This window comes from Vipera berus, assembly GCF_964194415.1.
Source record: "Vipera berus genome assembly, chromosome: 2".
Taxonomy (NCBI): domain Eukaryota; kingdom Metazoa; phylum Chordata; class Lepidosauria; order Squamata; family Viperidae; genus Vipera; species Vipera berus.
This window is the reverse complement of record NC_138203.1, coordinates 31,777,848-31,796,506: the sequence shown is the minus strand read 5'-3', so window position 1 is coordinate 31,796,506 and position 18,659 is coordinate 31,777,848. Positions and strand designations below refer to the sequence as shown.

At 37.1% G+C, this 18,659-nt stretch overlaps 1 protein-coding gene across 6 annotated transcripts in view; it reads left to right on the top strand.

Annotated features, from left to right (window-relative positions):
• Nucleotides 1–14,644, top strand: part of TENT2 (terminal nucleotidyltransferase 2) — a 38,322-nt gene extending 23,678 nt beyond the window's left edge. For 4 of the 6 annotated variants that reach the window (XM_081316501.1, XM_081316500.1, XM_081316502.1 and 1 more), the window contains 5 exons: nucleotides 1,355–1,435; nucleotides 7,728–7,864; nucleotides 11,106–11,197; nucleotides 12,602–12,681; nucleotides 14,322–14,644. In XM_081316501.1, coding sequence (XP_081172627.1) covers nucleotides 1,355–1,435; nucleotides 7,728–7,864; nucleotides 11,106–11,197; nucleotides 12,602–12,681; nucleotides 14,322–14,396 — 465 coding nt within the window. In that variant the 3' untranslated portion in view covers nucleotides 14,397–14,644. Of the gene's footprint in view, nucleotides 1–1,354; nucleotides 1,436–6,439; nucleotides 7,865–11,105; nucleotides 11,198–12,601; nucleotides 12,682–14,321 lie in introns of those variants that run through there. The other 2 variants (XM_081316504.1, XR_014024964.1) reach the window with 2 other exon arrangements.
• The last annotated feature ends 4,015 nt before the right edge of the window (nucleotides 14,645–18,659 follow it).

The window sequence follows — 18,659 nt, the reverse complement described above, 5'->3', positions numbered from 1 at the left end:
GGTCACTCAATTTTATTTTATAAAATGGTTATTGAAGTAAAAAGTTGAACAAAATTTTTCATTGAAATTAATGTGTAGTATAAAGGCTTTTGATATTTAAATACTTAATTATTAAGGTTCATCCTATTGGAATATTTCTGTTTTCAATTATGTTGAATCATTAAAAGATCCACACTATATATGTTTATAATCTCAGTGGAAAAAATGCTTTTTAAAATGCTGGACATGCACAGTTATGTATCTAAAACAAGTAACTGCACATTATTAAAAGACTAAAGATCAGTGGATAATTTTTTGACATAGCAGCATTTTAAACAAGTAGTTTTAGCTGAGATGTGAGAATACCAAGTCTTAAAAGTAATATTTAAGGTCAATAAAACATTATTTGATTTAACAATTGCAATTTGCAGTTATACATGTCTTTCTATATAAATATTTTCATATTGCAATATATTTGAAATGGTATTATGTCACCTGTTTATCAATTAACACTGCTTATTAATATGTAAGGATTACAGGGCTTTGGATATAGTTCAGAATAGATTCTTTGGATCATGCAGAAGTATGAAAATGGCACCTTTGAATTACTAAAACAACCATGTCATTTTCCAGACTTACATAGCTGCTGCAGAAGCTGCACATTACAGAAATCAAATGTGGCTGCCTTCATACGATGTTGGGTTTGTGTTTCCATGGTTTTGAACCAAAGCATTGCACAGCCAAAGCACTGCACAGCCGTAATAACTGGACTGCTTTAAATATAGTTTATTTTGGATATTTAACTTGGATCAGTCTGCTGATAGAATAGGACTTAATTCTACCCAAAATTAATTCTACCCAAAGGACGGAGAGTTTTTTTCAGTACAAACACCAGTTAAAATTGGATGCTATCCTACTGGGCATTTTTCAATGTTGGATAAAATCCAAATAGTGTATGGCCTCAAGAAAATATCTCAGAGGCATTAATTGCTAATGCACCATTGTGTTTAAATCAGCATTTAGGTCTACTTAGAACTGAGTTTAGAATTCTGTTCAAAATCTCAGGAAGGAGCACTTCTTGAAAACTACTTCCATAGGCATGTTTAACCAGAAATTAAGCAGCAATTGCTAGTATAGCTCTATTTGAGAAGCAATTTGTGACTGTAATATTATACACATCTGCTGAGAAGTACATTTTAAAATTCAGAAGAACAGCCCTTTTGGAGTAAAATGTACAACAAGTTGACCCAGGTAGAAGTAAAGGAGCTTAACATCCAGTATATTTTGTATATTTATCAAGGGGTAAAGTAGTGTGAAAATATTGCTTAGTTGCAGAAATCATGATAGCACCTTGAAGTAAGCAAATGTTCCCAAGGACTTTTTTGTTGCAAGGTGCCTGGAAATGACCAGATGCCAGAGCACTTGGGAGCAAACCACAGAGGAAGCAGAATCAAAGGTAAGGGACTTGCTGCATCAGATGCTATGTGGGACACTGGGAATTGCAAATGCCAGATTAGGTAAAGACTGGGATACTTTAACCCATTGGATAATTTAGTTTTGTCCATAATCTGGCAAGATTACTGAATAATCAGTGTTTATTTAAATGATTTGGCCTTGTATATGCTTTCTTCATTTATGTTTTCTCCTTAATGTGGTCATTGGCATTTCCTCGGATAGTTTTCCTATTGCTCCATTTTTGAGGACAAAAAATACAGGGTGTTTTTTTTTTAAGCTTTAACATTGTAAGCCGCCCAGAGTTACCCTGTGGTAAGATGGGTGGCCAATAAATTAAAGAATAAATAAATAAAATTTGACAACCATTTTGCATTAATAAGTATAGAAATTCCTGTTGTCTCTGTCATACTCACTGTATGCTCCTATGTTAGTCAACATAACTAGTTTAGAATATCTGGTGTTTTCAGCAACAAAAAGCAGAAATTATCTTTCTGCCAAGGGATGGATATTGCTTTTTTTTTTTAACAAAATGGCATTTTTACATACTCAGAATTACATAGGCATAATAGCAATTTGGAGAGGGTTTTTTTGGCTACTGTGCTGTTATGTACTACAAGGGTCTTTTAAAAACAGTTAGGTACTGCAAGCAAGATTGAAATGATCCATTCAACCAACTTGAAGGTATTTGTTTGGATATGCTCAATTTGGGCATTCAAAATGAGATTTCCCTATGAGTATTCCCAGGAATACCTCTTCCCTTCCCCACATCAATATTACTCAAATTACATTAACTTTCCATCTGCATACAGTACATAAGATAGGTTTCTTAAGCAGAGGGCAGGCTTGTGTTATGGTTCTTGCTCACATGGAAGTCAGTCACCTGAAAACTGAATAGAGCTACATATTTCTGGTTTCTGGTGTCTTCAGGATGAATTTCTGTTTGATGCAGTTTGATGAACAAGTGCAGTGCTTTAGTATAAGGGTAAGATGGTTTAAGGAGGAGGGATTTAGATACATTTAATTAGATTATATTTACTGCACTAGGATAAAGAAATGTCAGGATACTGGGCGGGCTATTTCAGGGAAAAGGTTGCTAGTGTTAGTTTCAACTTTTGGTCTGGGGAATCTTGGCTAAACTGTTGGTAAACACCAAATTTATATGGACAAGTCCATGTTTAGCTATGACTTGGAGGGGATGAGTAGGTGGACCTGGTTTGTGTTACCAGGACATGATTTGGACAGCTAATATTGTTAAGAACTGCCCTCCTGGATTTCAGATTAATAGCAATTTCAGTACCAGGCTGGGAAGTGGAGATGCTGTGGTTGACCTTCAAAGACATTTGTAGCTAGGGACTCCTCTGCTGAAATAGTAGACATATATGTTTAATTTAGCCATGACTTTATGTTACCGGTAATTTAGGGTTTAGTTTATTTTTATTTTAATTTACTTTATCTACATATAGCTAAACTGAGCTATATAGGGTTAGTCTATATGTTAATTTAGATTTAATTTAGGATGCATATATGTTAATTTAGGCCAGGGGTGTCAAGTTTGCAACGTCACATGACGTGTCGTGGCATATCGTGACTTTTTTTCCATTGCTGGCAATGGGGTGGGCGCAGTTTCGCTATGATGCATTCGGCCCATGGGCCGGCAGTTTGACACCCCTGATTTAGGCAATGGGACAGTCTAGGGATTATGCTGTTATGCTGATTACCTTGCTATCTGGGATAGCTTCCTAGGCTCTGGACTGGATGCCAAGACTGGGTTTGGAGTTCTCTTACCTGTTACTGCTGGATAATAATAATAATAAAATTGGAAGGGACCTTGGAGGTCATCTAGTCCAACCCCCTGCTCAGGCAGGAAACCCTATACCATTTCAAGCCAATGGCTGTCCAGTCTCTTCTTAAAAACTTCCAGTGTTGAAGTATTCACCGCTTCTGGAGGCAGGTTGTTCCACTGGTTAATTGTTCTAACTGTCAGGAAGTTTCTCCTTAGTTCTAGGTTGCTTCTTTCCTTGACTAGTTTCCATCCGTTGCTTCTTGTCCTGCCTTCAGGTTCTTTGGAGAATAGCTTGACTCCCTCTTCTTTGTGGCAGCTCCTGAGATATTGGAACATTGCTATCATGTCACCCCTCACCCTTCTCTTCGTTAAACTAGACATACCCAATTCCAGCAACTGTTCCTTATATGTTTTAGCCTCCGGTCCCCTAATCATCTTTGTTGCTCTTCTCTGTACTCTTTCTACTCTCAACATCTTTTTTACATCGTGGTGACCAAAACTGGATGCAGTATTCCAAGTGTGGCCTTACCAAGTCATTGTAAAGTGGTATTAATACTTCACGTGATCTTGATTCTATCCCTCTGTTAATACAGCTTAACACTGTGTTGGCTTTTTTGGCAGCTGCAGCACACTGCTGGCTCATATTTAAGTGATTGCCCACTAGGACTCCTGTATCTTAAGCCTATCTTCTGGAGTATTGGCTGTTCCTGCCAGCTTGGTGTCGTCTGCAAATTTGATGAGTTCCCCATCTAACCCCTCGTCCAATTCCAGGTTTCATATATTGGGGATTGGATCCAAGAGAGACCAGGTTTTTATAGTAATCGTGGGTTTATCTCAAGTACTAGTTAACCGGACATGCATATATACTTATTTGTAAACTTCTGGGACTCCTAGATTTGTATTGGATCAGATTTGTTTTGTTGTGTTAAATCTGGAGAAAAATGAATTGCAGATCTGAGTGTAAAACATGAGCTATTTCTATCACATGAATTTTCTGATTAGGTTCTATGAATTGTCACACAAATTATCTCTTCCCCTGTTTTGCACAAGTGCATTTTTAGCAGTTAACAAAAATTATGACTCCATTGAGGCTAGGGCTTTATGTTATAACTACCGCCCCCACCCCCAACCTTATCAGCTGAAATGTTCTTAATTTGACTGTATTGTATGCCTCCTTTGGATAGACATTTAACTAAATGCATTTGCGTTTTAGAAATTTACAAATGAAGGCAAATTTGCATTCTGGCATGGCTAATTGCTGTCATGATTAGTGCTATGTCAGAACTCACAAGGTGGGTTTGGGTAGTAATTCCCTCTGTGGAGCCCATTTTATTGTTTTATTATAGAGATAAAAGGTGGTAGCTGCATTTATACAAGCCTTAGGTTTTGAAGAGATACAGTGCAATATAATGCAAAAAATTTACAATTTCCCCACCCCTTTCTTGATTTGTATTTTCTAACAACCTTCAGCATCTAAAGAACGCCCATTTCTAAAAATGGCGAGGTAAATCCTTCTGAATCCCATCAGAAGTGTTTAAATGAAAATATCCCTCTCACTACCACAGGGGTGTCAAACTCAATTTCATTGAGGGCCGCATCAGCATTGTGGTTGCCCTCAGGGGGCCGGGTGGGTATGGCCAGGGTGGGCGTGGCCTACTGGGTGGGAATGGCTAGAGTGCGTATGGCCTACTGGGTGGGCATGGCCAGCTCTACATCGTTCGCATCATGGGTGCCTATGGGGGCCTGGGCAGGAGTGGGACATATCTGAGGATCTCTGGCAGAAGGAGGGTCTCTGGGCCAGGGCCAAAGCAGTGGGGGCCGTTCCCTCACTGTTTCCAGGATGGCTTTGCAGGCCGCATGAAACCACTTCGCAGGCTGCATCCGGCCCCCGGGCCTTGTGTTTGACATGTCTGCACTACCACATAGCAACCTGGATCGTTTATATATTTCGAGATTCACAAAATGGTCTTAATCCTTCTGAAACTGACAGAATCTGTGTCTCTGACTTACATAATCTAAGTGAATAGGGAGTTTTTTATACACTGTTCTATCAGTTTTCCCTGAGGGACCTCAGTTACACTATTTTGTGTGGAAACTTAGAAATGGGATTATTTGCATTTTTTTAGAATGCAAACTGGCACAAAATGTTAGGAGACTCATGGAGGTTTCCTGTATATATGTAGAGATTTCCTATATGTATTAAAGGAAATTTATTTTTCCAGTACAGTAGAAGAAACTGTTCAGCTTTACTTATCTTGATAATTATCAGCTTCAAGAACAACTGCTGTTTCCATTGTTTAAAACATATATATTGAGATGCATTTAGCATCATGTGTACTTCCTTCTTGAGAGAGAAAAATAAACCCATGCATTCTGTACATCAGACAGATATTAATGTCCATTTCTCCTATTGAAATTGCTTGGATACTTTGCCTTATATATTTTTCTTCATTGTATCTTTCTGAAGTTCATGATGTTTTTTCTAAAGTGATTGACCAGAACTATGATTTTTTAAATTTATGGGTTCATAAAACAGTAATTGGTGACCTGGTATATCTTTTCACCACTTGGCAGAATAACATAAATAAATGGCTGATGCCAAAATGATCAGTTGTTAAGCTACCATATTATAGATAATTTTATGTTAATTGCCAAGTGGGAACTAATAACTTATGGATCATCACAAGGTCAACAATTTGGTGTTGTATTCTTACCTCAGAATGGAATGGCATAGTGAAAGGTATAGCTCTAAAGTAGAGCAAAGATGTTTATATGAAAGCAAAAAATCTGTTTTCAGATTTAGTTACCTTCTTTCTTTGTTGGTCTTGGCTTTGTCACTCTTTGCTGTAGTACATTGAGACTAGTGAAGAATCTTTCAGAGGTGTCAGAAGATGTAAAGGCTTTACATCTAGAATGCTGTGTAATTGATTAATAACATTATTCAAGTAATTGCTTAATTTTTCAGTTCAGCTGGAACAATTGTTATGAACATTTGATAACAACTTTGATTTGTTACATGCAAATGGACTAGAATGGTAAAAGTGTAGAATTGATCCTTCCTGTCACTACCTTTTTCAGAAAAGCTTATATGTGTAAGAAATATTAGATTGCTCAATGAAAATAAAAATGCATTTATTGCCTGGGATAACTATACGGGTAACTATATGGCACAGGACCAGGTTTTTATTTATTTTATTTTGTTTATGTATTTAATTTCTATAGCCACCCAACTCAACCAAGAGACTCTGAGCAGGACCACGTCTCTATAAGAACACCTACCTGTCCTACCAGATCAGATAGGAAGATCATGATCCTACTCCTTCCTTTAAACATTGTCATCTTATGGGAAGTAGCCCTTTTCCATGGCAGTCCCTGCCCTGTGGAACATCATTCCCCCTGAAGTTTGGCAGGCCTCTTCCTTCCAAGCCTTCCAAAAAGCACTTAAGATTTTACTTTTTCCCCAAGCGCTGGAATAGGGTGAAGCAGAAGAGGGGATTTAACAAGGAATTGCAAGTGGAAGCTTAACTTTGGTGCTAGATTTTTAATGTGTATTGTTTTCATACATATAATTTGTTTTTATTATTGATGTTGTTTTAATTATTGATTGGGAGCCACCCAGAGTTTGATATAAGATGGGCGGCTACATAAATGTTTCAAATAAATATTGAAGCTTTAGCTACCCAATACAGAAACTAAATATTGCAAGAGATTCTTAAACTATCCCTTTCCTCTATTTTTCTTATCCATGTTTTAAGCATGTTATTTAGTTTTATTCAAATCAGAAAACAGGATATTAAAGTTTTGATTTTAATGCAGTTTGTCAAAAAGAATTAACTGAAGCAAAACCAATAAACAAGCCATCATCACTTTCTATAAATATATATCGCTTGTATCCTACTGCTCTGCAGAGAAACTCAGATGCGCATATATGAAGATTTCTTTTTCGGGAGGCTGGTTGTATTCCAGCCCTTTGTTCTCCTGTTCCATTTTACGGGACATTTTTAATTATCTGGCAGCATGACAAACCTTTTCCTTACTTGCTATAAATCAGCAAAAGAATCAGATTAAATGTGTACAATTTTCTTTGCATTAAAAAAAGAAGTAATTTAGGTTGGCAGATAATGGTCAAATGCCTGAAGATTTAGGAAATTTATGAATGGTAGAATGATAAGCCAAACCAACTAAAAGCTGATATACCAAAGCTTTCAGAAATTTTTCAACTTCTCTCTTGCATAGACTTCGTACTTTTTTCTACAGTGTTGTGTAATATGAAGATTTGAAAAGAAGCAGGCAATAACCTGCTCAGCACTATTAATATTACTTATTTTGTAGACGAGAGGCTTGCACATTGAATTTTTAGTTAAAGTAGGAGTTCTATATGTGAAAAGAACCTGTCTGTCTGTCAGATGAGTATTTACTTTTGAAAGTAGCTGAACAGGTTATATACAGCATCACATTCTGGTCCATAAATAGGACTTTAACCTCTGTTTTTGTTTCTTTGTCTTTACAGGAATCTTTTGATCCTACTATGCAGCTACATCTTGTACATCGAGCACCATGCACCATCCCTCCTTACGTTTCAAAAAACCAATCTACACTTGGAGAGCTATTGCTAGGTTTCCTGAAATACTATGCTACAGAATTCGAGTGAGTGATCAACTTTTCATTTTAACAACTTCTCTGGTTGCTTTGTTCTGCTCTGGTTGCAGTTTATAGATGTGTTCCAATTCTTCTCTGTTATCATTTAAGGAGCAAAGGATTCCTTTTTAGTAGCTTGTTTGTAATGGAAAAAGAAAGCTGGATAGAGATAAGTTAAATGCTTACATGTAGAGACAGGCTTAAAATGTATGACATAATCTACTAGTTGAATCTAGTTCACAGTTGTTCAAATGGGTACAAGCCATATTTAAAGGAGCTCTGTTACACATCAACACCTATTCAGGCAGATGGTAATGATGGTGACACAATTATTTGGTATTATCTGCATTGCTATTTTATCTTGCTTTTCTATATCTAGAGAGGTACTATATCTTCTCTTGAAGAGTTTAAGATGGACTCATTCTGATCCGGATCATTCTCTCTGGCACTGTGATGCTGGAGTTTGTTTGTTTGTTCCTTTAAGGGTACCTTATTTTGTTTTGGTGCTCTGTGCTTTTCACTGCTATTCAGCACCAAGTGCCGTTTCTTAATTCACAAGGCAGGTTTCAGTGAAAGGATTCATAGGAGTCTTCTCCACTATATATGTGGATTTCAGCTCCCAAGATTCCCTGGTCAGTATGGCCATTGTTAAGAATCCCAGGAGATAGTTCATACATGTTGAGAGCACTTAGATCAGGGGTGTCAAACTCAATTTCACGGAGGGCCACATCAGCATTGCGGTTGCCCTCAGGGGGCCGGATGGGTGTGGCCTGGGTGGGCGTGGCCTGCTGGGTGGGCGTGGCTAGAGTGCGTATGGCCTACTGGGTGGGTGTGGCCAGCTCTACATCGTTTGCATCAAGGGTGCCTATGGGGGCCTGGGCAGGAGTGGGACAAGGCAGTGGGGGCCATTCCCTCACTGTTTCCAGGATGGCTTCGCGGGCCGCATGAAACCACTTCGCGGGCCGGATCTGGCCCCCGGGCCTTGTGTTTGACATGTCTGACTTAGATTAAGCAATGCTGTTTCAGAATGAAGTTGCTGCCTGATGTTGCTATGCATTTAGTTAATTGTGATTTCTTCATGGTGATTTGGCCTTTTCGTTAAGTTTGCAGTATGTAAGCCTGAACTGTTTGGCAGGATTAAAAATAACATCATAGCAGAACTGGAATTAATTGTACAGTGGCATCCGTTAAATACAAAGTAAAACATTGAAGCATGATGATTTAATTTTGCTCTCTTGTTGCATTCGAATCAAGTTACACGAGCTCTGTTTCTGCTGAGTTACATGTGGGTGTCTGGAACAAAAAATGTTTCTAGTTCACTGCCATTCTTTTATTGCCTGTAAATAAATTCTGGAGAATAGTGTGGGAAGTGACCAGAATTTTCAGAGCTAGTTTTAAGTTTATAAACTCCTTGGAATTTGCAACATTCATCTGTGCTTTGCATAGGTGACAGGAAAACTATGAGTTCTGTCCTCTACAAGGATTTTGATCAGATTTGAGGGAGACAGATATGTTGAAGTATAGGCAGGAAAACACAGTCTTTGCACTGCTCAAGTTTCTGGAGAAGTCAGGAGGGTAGAGCATGTGCTACATGAGGCTAACAGAAAGTGCCCAGGCCCCGACGGTACATTTTTCAGAGTTGGGATGAGAGCAGAGCCAAGCTCATTACTTTGTGTTAGCTGCTGGTAAAATTAGCAGACATGCTTGGCCACTTCAGGCCTGACGGCTAGCCAGCCTACAGCCCAGACAGGACAGTTACTGATGCCACATCTTTACAGGAGAAAATGCTTCTGTACCTTGTACACAAAGCGATACCCCAAACCCTCCCTGTGTTAGTGGGATAGCAAAGTTTTCATCCTTTTAAAACTGATCCAGAAAGAAAACAGGAAACTGGCAATAACTTTCAGACCCATGGATTAAAATCTGGAATTTCCAGGAAAACACTTAACTCATAAAAACTAGAACAAATGCTTTTAAAGGAATTCATAACAAGTTTAGGGAGGAATTTGTATTAGATATTGGTGTTTCATTTCTGTCTGCAAGTATACCAGTCATGTATATTTCGATATATTATAGACATCTTGGGTTGTGCTTGAGGAAATAGGTACCTTTTGTGATTTTAAAATAATAATTTGAAATTTCACTCTATTTTTTTTAAATTAGTTTTTAATTTGTAATACATCAGATTGTGCTCTGCTTGGAGCATTGTACCTCTTATGAAATTGGGCCATCTCCCAAGGAAGGGCCGAAGCACTTTTTATACTCAATTTTATATGGACAGGAAGTTGCATTATTGGAAACGTTTCTTTTCTTTGCTTCATTTTCACCATTCATTTACCAGAATGATGTCAGAGCCCAATCTAGTTAACACACCAGGATAAGGGAGTAGATGTCTGGTGGGGTACTTGTTGGAAGTTACATGATGGCAGCAGGATCTGCCATGTTGCACTACTCCGAAACAGGTTTCCCATGTGAAGATTCAGAGGGTTTCTAAGACCTCTGGACATCTACCTTTGGGGTTTATATTTTTTATTTTTAAAACAAAAGTATTGTCCTGTGCCTTGTACAAACAGGCATGGGCATATTTTTTTTTCTATTTTCTAAACATCTCTAAACTTGTTTAGCAAAGATAATAGAGGCTTGCATATACAAATGTTGTTTTTATTTCGAACTTGTGGGCTTAGATTAGAATGGGAGGGAATGCTCTAGAGATCTTCTGTATGTTAGTGGGAAGAAATTTTTATCTGCCTACCATTAGAGGACTTCTTGAGGGACAACTTGTCACATTCCGAAACTGTTGTACCTGCAACCAGGTCATCCAGTCCAGCCACCTCAGTGTGACCCACTGACCACTTCAGTTAAAGAAAATAGCATGCTTAATTGATTATATAGAGGACTTTGATTCAATCATAAGCTGTGGACTGTACTTAGAAAAAAGGGAATCTCAAAATATCTCATTTTCCTTCTGAGAAATTTATATTCAGGATTAAGGGACAGTTCTCCCCTCCTCATAGTCCAATGTAATTTGAATTCAGCAGCCTTTTAAACGATTTATTTCTTCTTTCTGGATGCAGCAATTGTATTTCTATTTCTAAGGGACATAGATAGGAACTTGTGTTAAAGTCTTAACTTTTCTAGGATGGTAGTCCACTCTGATATTTAAAAATAATTTCCCAATGGCTTTGACATGACAACTTATTACATTTTATTCAAAAATTTTAGACAACTGTTTTCCCTTTCTGTTTGCTAGTTGGAACAATCAGATGATTTCAGTTCGTGAAGGCAAAGCTATTCCAAGACCGGATGGTATTGAATGGAGAAACAAATTCATTTGCATAGAAGGTAAATTCTACATCCTTGTCATAATTTATGTTTTCTAGAATTGTAAATTGTCTGCTGATATAAAGTAAGTTTTTAGTTTTTATTTAATTTTTTTAGAATTTTTATTTTTGCTTCTGGGTGAGTGTAGCTCTCGGACTCATGGGCATTACATCAAGAGTTCTTTTTTTCTTTTTGGTCCCTTCAAGTCAGTTTTGATTGTAGGCAACTGCCTGGACTAGTCCTTAAAGTTTTCTTGGCATGGTTTTATTTCAAAAGTGGTTTGCCATTGCCTCCTTCCTAGGACTAAGATAGAGTGACGGGCCGCAGCTGGTTTTATGCTTAAGGCAGGATTAGAACTCACAGACTCCCAATTTCTAGCCTGATGCCTTTATCTCCAGACCAACTGGCTCCTTTGTACCTTTGTTGTACTTTAATTTGCTTGATTTAAACTGCCCAAAATAGGAAAAATTGGCGATGTTTGGAGACAGGTGCTGAGAGTAATATATAGGCCCTAGGCTGCCTACTTCTATATTACATGGACAGGGTAAGAGGAACCTCAGGCTTATATATTCTTTCCCTCTGTGTGGTTAGCAATTTAATATTTTGATTTGTGGAAACCGCTGTTTACCCTTTCATTAAACAGGCTAACTATATTCCTCTCTGTTAATTTGTTTTAAATGATAATAATAATGTATTTATCCAAAATAAAAACAGCACTCCACTGAAGAAAGTTAGAAGCAATATATATATCACATGCCGAATTTTAATGTTCCAGAGAACATTCTGGAAAACTTTGGAATGCCCCCCTTTCCTCCGGACAATATTGAATCAACTTGCAGTTCCAGGGGTGGAAGTTAATCGTCCAAATCAGAGGCAGGTTCAGAACACCCTGAATTGTTCCGACTTCATAGGATTTACTTCTTGAAATCACACCAAGCCATTCCCAGAAAACACAGAATAGGAAGAGGTTCAGCATTATCCCAAGGGATATTAAATTGAATGGCACTGCTGGTTATAAATAATTTCTGAAGACCTTCCTGGAAAGTCATGTTTTCACCTATTTATAGAAGGCCTTATGGGTGGCCACTATATATGTACAACACTCTTTAAATATGGTTACATTTTTGTTCTACTTTCAACTGTTGAAGTGGGGTTGTTGTTTTTTTGCTAGAAATGTCTTTTTAATAATAAACTAGCAAAAAAATTTAAAACATTCTAAATATTAATTAAAAATCTGTCTTTAGGGATACAGTAGATGTAATCAAGGGATATAATTTAAAAACAGCATTATGAAAATAGTTTCAAATAGTGTCAATGATTCCAACAATTTTTCATAAGTGTATAGTTAGAGAACATACACATAGATAAGATAGATAAATTGTTATGTAAATATGAGTAAAATTATACATAATTCAATTTTTCCAGAACCTTTTGATAGAACAAATACTGCTAGAGCAGTTCATGAAAAACAGAAGTTTGAAGTTATCATAGATGAATTTCAAAAGGTAAACGTATATACAATCTAATAAAACATTTTATTTAAGTTAATTGCATGTAACAATTGTTCCAGAAAAAGATTTGTCTGTAATAGACACAATGTATATATCTATTCTCTTCAATTTTTAAGACTGCTTTTCTGTATGTTGCTGACAATGACACAACTTCCATTTCCCAAACAGTTACTCCAATATACCTGACAAATGCCTTTCAGTGTTGCAATTTTCTTTCAATATGGTAGTTTTATGATAAACAGTTCTCTTCAGAGGACAAAAAAAATCATGACAATCAAGCCAAAAGTAGCCCCAAATTCTCTGGATTGTGGCATCATTATTTCAGTTATAGGCATGTCACAGTAAATTCTTCTTTAAAATGCTTGTTTTTCCTTAGATTGACTCTTAAGAATTGCTTAAGTAATTATTATGGTATCTTGTTTGACCATAGATTGATTTTTATTTACAAAGCAAAGAAATGTGTGAAGGGTTGACAATGAGGAATTCATTCTGTCAGTAATCATTTAGTCAGTCAAAATCTTGCCTTTTGTTCATGTCCCTCTTTTCTCCTGTGTTCATTGGGCTGAGAAAAAATGACTGGCTCAACTCACCCAAGACACCTTACGTTTGAACTTGAAGCTGAATCTTCCTAATGCCAGGGTTAGGGTTGGGAAATAAGTGATATCACCCCTTAAAATCTGAATTTCTAAATTGAAGTAATTTTACTGTGCAGTTCTGAATCCATAGAACTGAAAAGTTCTTTGTTTTTGAATTGCATTACAGTTACAATTTAATTACCGTGTTTCCCTGAAAGTAAGGCCTACCCCGAAAATAAGCCCTAGCTTGATTTTTGGGGATGGGCCTAATATAAGGCCAACCCCCAAAATAAGCCCTAGTTTTGGGGCGAGGCACAGACTTAAAAATCAAGCTAGGGCGGGGGTGGAGATGTGGACTTATCCCATGTGTCACGCACCCATTTACCTTGCAGCCAGCCCTCTCCTCACCGGCCCATTTCTTCTGCGGCTTCTTCTGCAGCCAGGCCTGCATTTCGCAGTCACAAACCTTTCCAAAAGGCCTGTGTAGCCAAGAACCGAGCTATGGATTCAGTCCATAACTCGGTTCTGCAAGACCTCTGCAGCTGAGAATTCTGGAAGGCAGAGGCCTTCCAGAAAGGCCTGACTGCAAAATGCAGGTCGGAATGCCCCTGAAGAATGAAGCTTCTCCTTCGGCCCCAGAAGAAGTGGACCTGCTGAGCAGGGCTGTCAGTGCCGGAGGTGAATAAGACATCCCCTGAAAATAAGACCTGGAACAAAAAAAAAAAAAGACTGGGTCTTGTTTTCAGGGAAACACAGGTACAAAATTACATTTTGTATCTTTTTGATTGACTTCTAATCCATTTTGGGAAGATTAGGACAGGTAAAGGCTATAATATATTAAAAATTCCTTTCCTCCCCCTTCTAAAAGTATTTTAATATATAATGAAGTTCTGCTGCTCAGGAACCATAAGAGTTTTTATTAATGGAAACATTTAATGCAGTTTTATATGTCTTTGTTATTGTTATGACTACTAATATTCTTTTGAGGATGTTGTATGATTTTAAAAGTATGGCTATGCTATACTAAAGTAATTGTATGATCTGTTCTCTATCCCGTAGTCATGGCAGAGGCTGAGAGACAGGAAGGATTTGAACTGTATATTGCCTGTAAGAGGAATTATACAAAAAAGATGATTGGCCTCCGTCTCATTAACTGGACTTTTCTGAAATACAGCATATAAATACACGAAATGCCCGGGATGTGATTTTTCTCCCTTCCCTGCTGCACTTTTTTTAAGAAGAGATTTTTCTTTCAGGTTTTTGGTAGGAAAATTTTTTGTAAGAATTCAAAGAAGATTGCAACCTTTATAACATTAAATCAATTTGAACACTGGCTTCTGGAGTTATTCAATCAGTGACCAATAAAGAAACTACTGCTGTAATACGAATTTTGCAAAATCTGTTGCAGTTTGATTTCCTGTTATTATGTATTGTAGTAGTTTATGCATCCACACTAAATACTGAAACAGAAAGATGAATGTATGACAGCCAGCAGTGATAATAAAAAATATAATGATGTACTTTTCCATAAGAGTAAGTACGCCCTGCTTTACAACTAATTATAATATGCACTTTAGCTCATTCCAGTTTTAATACCATAGTAATAAACACCAGCTTTTAAGCAATATTAACAACTTAGTCTTTATTCCTATTGATCCAGGCTGATTCTCATTGAAGTCATGACTTGTATCTGGCCTATGATAATTGCATACAAGAATCTATTTGATTAGATGTTGCTGTGTACAAGAATGAAAATCTTCACAAAGAAATGTAAATATTGAGAAATATATATATATTATTTTGATTTGATTTGATATTTCCCAGATATGCAGAATTTTATCACAGGTAACATTGAGTAACAGGAGGCCCTAGCTGATGTCTGAATTAGTACATCCCAAATGTGCAATTATTGCCTTTTTGAAGAATTTCTGTCTATGGAACCTTAGTTGAAATTTTATAACTAGGAGTTTGCTAATATTTAGGCTGTAGTGTGAGATTACTATATTCTAGTGATCATGTACAGTAGTGCCTTCCTGAGGGAGTAAAAATAAAACAAGTCTAGGTACTGCAGATCTGAATTTTTTGTCCTTTCCTTTTCTTTTTACAAAATGAAGCAGCAAGAGTTTGATACTCCTTTCAGACCGGTGATAGCTTTAAACTATTATGAAGCAGATGGAAAGCAAGCACAATCAAAAGTGATGGTCCCCTTAATTGCACTTTTGATATAATATTTAAAAATGAAAACCTGCAAAGGTTGTACTGCTGCCTGTACATCCTAGCTATATAAAATCCTTGCATCACAATAAATGTAAGAAGTGTACTCTGCACTTCCTCATGCTTTGCTCCAGGATGTGGATCTGCCCTGAGTCAGGTTCTCAACATTTTCTTTCTGTATCAATAATGTACTGATGATTGCTAATCGTAACTGCTACACTAACATTTTTTTAAAAATTTTTTGTTTCGATGTAAATATTAGAACCCCTATATAATTTGGGATTTAAAACAAATCTTAAATTTTAACTTTTTTTCTAAAAAGTTTAGGACTTCTTTTAGATCTGCTGTAGCACAATTTGTGCCTCTTATATTTATTGCAGACCAAGTAATATGTTAAAAATTACTTTTCATTGGTGTCAACCTTGCATTTTTTCTCTTTAAGTTTAAACGTTTTATTGTGTTAAGTGGAATAAAGTTTCTGTTGAAAATAAAGTAGTTTTGTTATATGCGCTTGTTTTCTTTCAGTCAGCTGTTTAATTTCTTTTTCCTTTTCTTTCCCTAGTTAAGCTACTAAAATATTTGTATTTAGCCTTGCACAATTTTGCCATTTTTGACCTTATTATATTAGAACATTACACTTTAGATTTGTGCAGTCCTTGGAGTTTAGTGTGCCCAATGGCACAAACTTACTACCTCTATGCAAAAGCAGTTGTGACTTTCTCTCAGTTTTGGGTGATGGTTTTAAGGAGTTGCACACAGATGTTAAATTTACATCCTTCTGCATCCAAAGTGCTACACGGCCTTAATGCACAACCTAAGTGCAACATCTTGGTACTGAAGTTCCACTTTGTATTGTGAATGTAGGATAAGCAACCTGCAGCTTTAGCTAATTTCACAAACCCTTAGAGCAATTCCATAACTCTGGGCAAATTGGTTTAGAGCTCTGCCAAGAGTGATTTCCCTGGTAGCCTACTTCTTGGAAGAAAAAGAGCTATGTTTCTCTCCTTCCATATTATGGCTCCACTTTTGAATTTGGCTCTCTATTTCCTGCCTCATTTTAGGTTCTGGATTCATCAGTCACACAGAGCATACTAGTTTCTCTCTGAGGGCATCTAGCTGCTGAAAGTAAAGGAATTTGTGTGAAAGAGGCAACAGAGGTAGTACTATTGCCAAATGGTCCAGGCAAATTGCACGGTTGATGCTTGGAAATCCAATTAACATTTGTTATACTAGTGAATTTAGATCCAATATTGTCAGTTTTCTAGATTAGCAATCACTGATAAGCCATAATGCATAGAAGCCGACTTTCCTTATAGTCCAGTACATCTGGATATTTGTATCTAGGAAAAAAAAGACCTGCCAGAGTGTTCTCTTGTAAGAGTTACCATTTTCTGCAAGTAAGGGATTTTTTAATTTCAGACTTATGTCCTTACAAACCAGTAAGAAAGGTTGCTGAATTTATACAACATTGCGCTACCTATTCAGTCTCTCAGTTTTGCAGAAAAAATACATTTCCAAGAGTAAGAAGCAAAGAGTGCCTTTCATAATGTAGTCATAGGCTTGGGCTCAGCCCAGAAACAACTTTTATAGTTAATGATTTGGAAAGACAATTTGAATTACAACATGCAGTTTGTTTTAGATAGAAGATATATGCAAAGGGAAAATATTGATTGTGTATTTAAATTGATCACATGACCTGGGCTCCACCAACCTACTTCAAAAACCAAGAGCCTAAAAAACATTCTCTTAAAAACAAGTAGTTTTTTGGACCGATCTTAGGGAAAGAATTGCAACCTAAGTGTCCACCCTGATTGGTGATCTGTTTTGGAACAGACTCTACACCAATATGTCATTTGATACACTACTCAGTATCATTTGTGAATTTTTTTAAAAAAATGCAGTTTTTTTAATTTCCCCCCCACAAATGATACTTAGTGTATCAAATGACATATTCACCAACCCCCACCACACCCCCACACCTTCAGGACCAATGATTAAAATATATAAATATAGTGAATCCAGTTATTCCCCCATATGAGTAATTCCTCTCCCTTCTGTCACATAAAAATATATTGGTAGCTTTTTTTGAAGGACTCGAGAAGCTGTACACAAGGTTGTGGAGACACTGGATCTTTGTGTCCCACTCTCTTTTCATTGTATAGCGTCATGCTCATGCCTGGTGGAAAGTTGGAAATTGTTGCCATTTCATGTGTTATGTACAATTCCTCAATGAAGCAGTAAATTCAGATAGTAAGACATATGATGGTCCTTAATGTTTAACCTGGTTGATTACCTAATTAACAAAGCTAGACTTGGATGGGCAGACTTTGTTGCAGTTCATTATTTACTGTTCTATTTCTGCATCTTTTCGTTTTCCAGAAGGAATAAGAGATGGGAACATTCAGCAGTAGCTTTAGCCATCAAAATGATGGGATGTTTTAGCTGGATATAAGCTAGAAGGAACAACCAACTTGAAACTCCCAGATTCCGTATTGATTCATGTTTAAAGAACCAGAGAGAAACCTAGGAAGAAAGAATAAATAATTTTCAGTTGAATACCCAAATGTACCTCACCTGAGGAAAGAACACCATTAGCTTCCTAACTGAAGAAGGTGATCAATAACAAGGCTTTTCCTCAATAATGCAGAATTTCACCATCATTAACAGCAGCTTCAAGTGACTTTCATATTGCTTAGCTACAACCAAATAGGACATGGGAAAATGTGAAACAGCTAGCAAGCACCTATGAAGAGTGGCCAGTTTCAGTAGGTTGTTGATTCATTGCTGAACAAGGGAAAATTAATGAGAAAGTTTGGGAAAATGTATGAAGTTTTAGGAAAGGCAGGATATAAATGGCAATAGCCTCAATCCAACGACAGAATTTGCAATGTTCATTTGAGGTCAACTGAACCAGTTGTCCCTTGATTTTGATATATATGAAAATCCTATGATATCCTGTGACTAAAGCAGGATCAAGATCACTGACTTGAGCTGCCTTCACTTTAGACCGTTTTTGACCCTAGAAACAAGGTGGTGTTAGGACCCAGCATTCAGTCCAAGGTGGCAGTAGCAGTTTGTTTCAACTTTCTGTTCTATTAAAAGACTACTCCTGAGTCAGGAGAGCCACTAAGCCACTACGTTTGTTTCTGGCACTCTGGAGAATATTGAGTAGAAGGGGGAAAA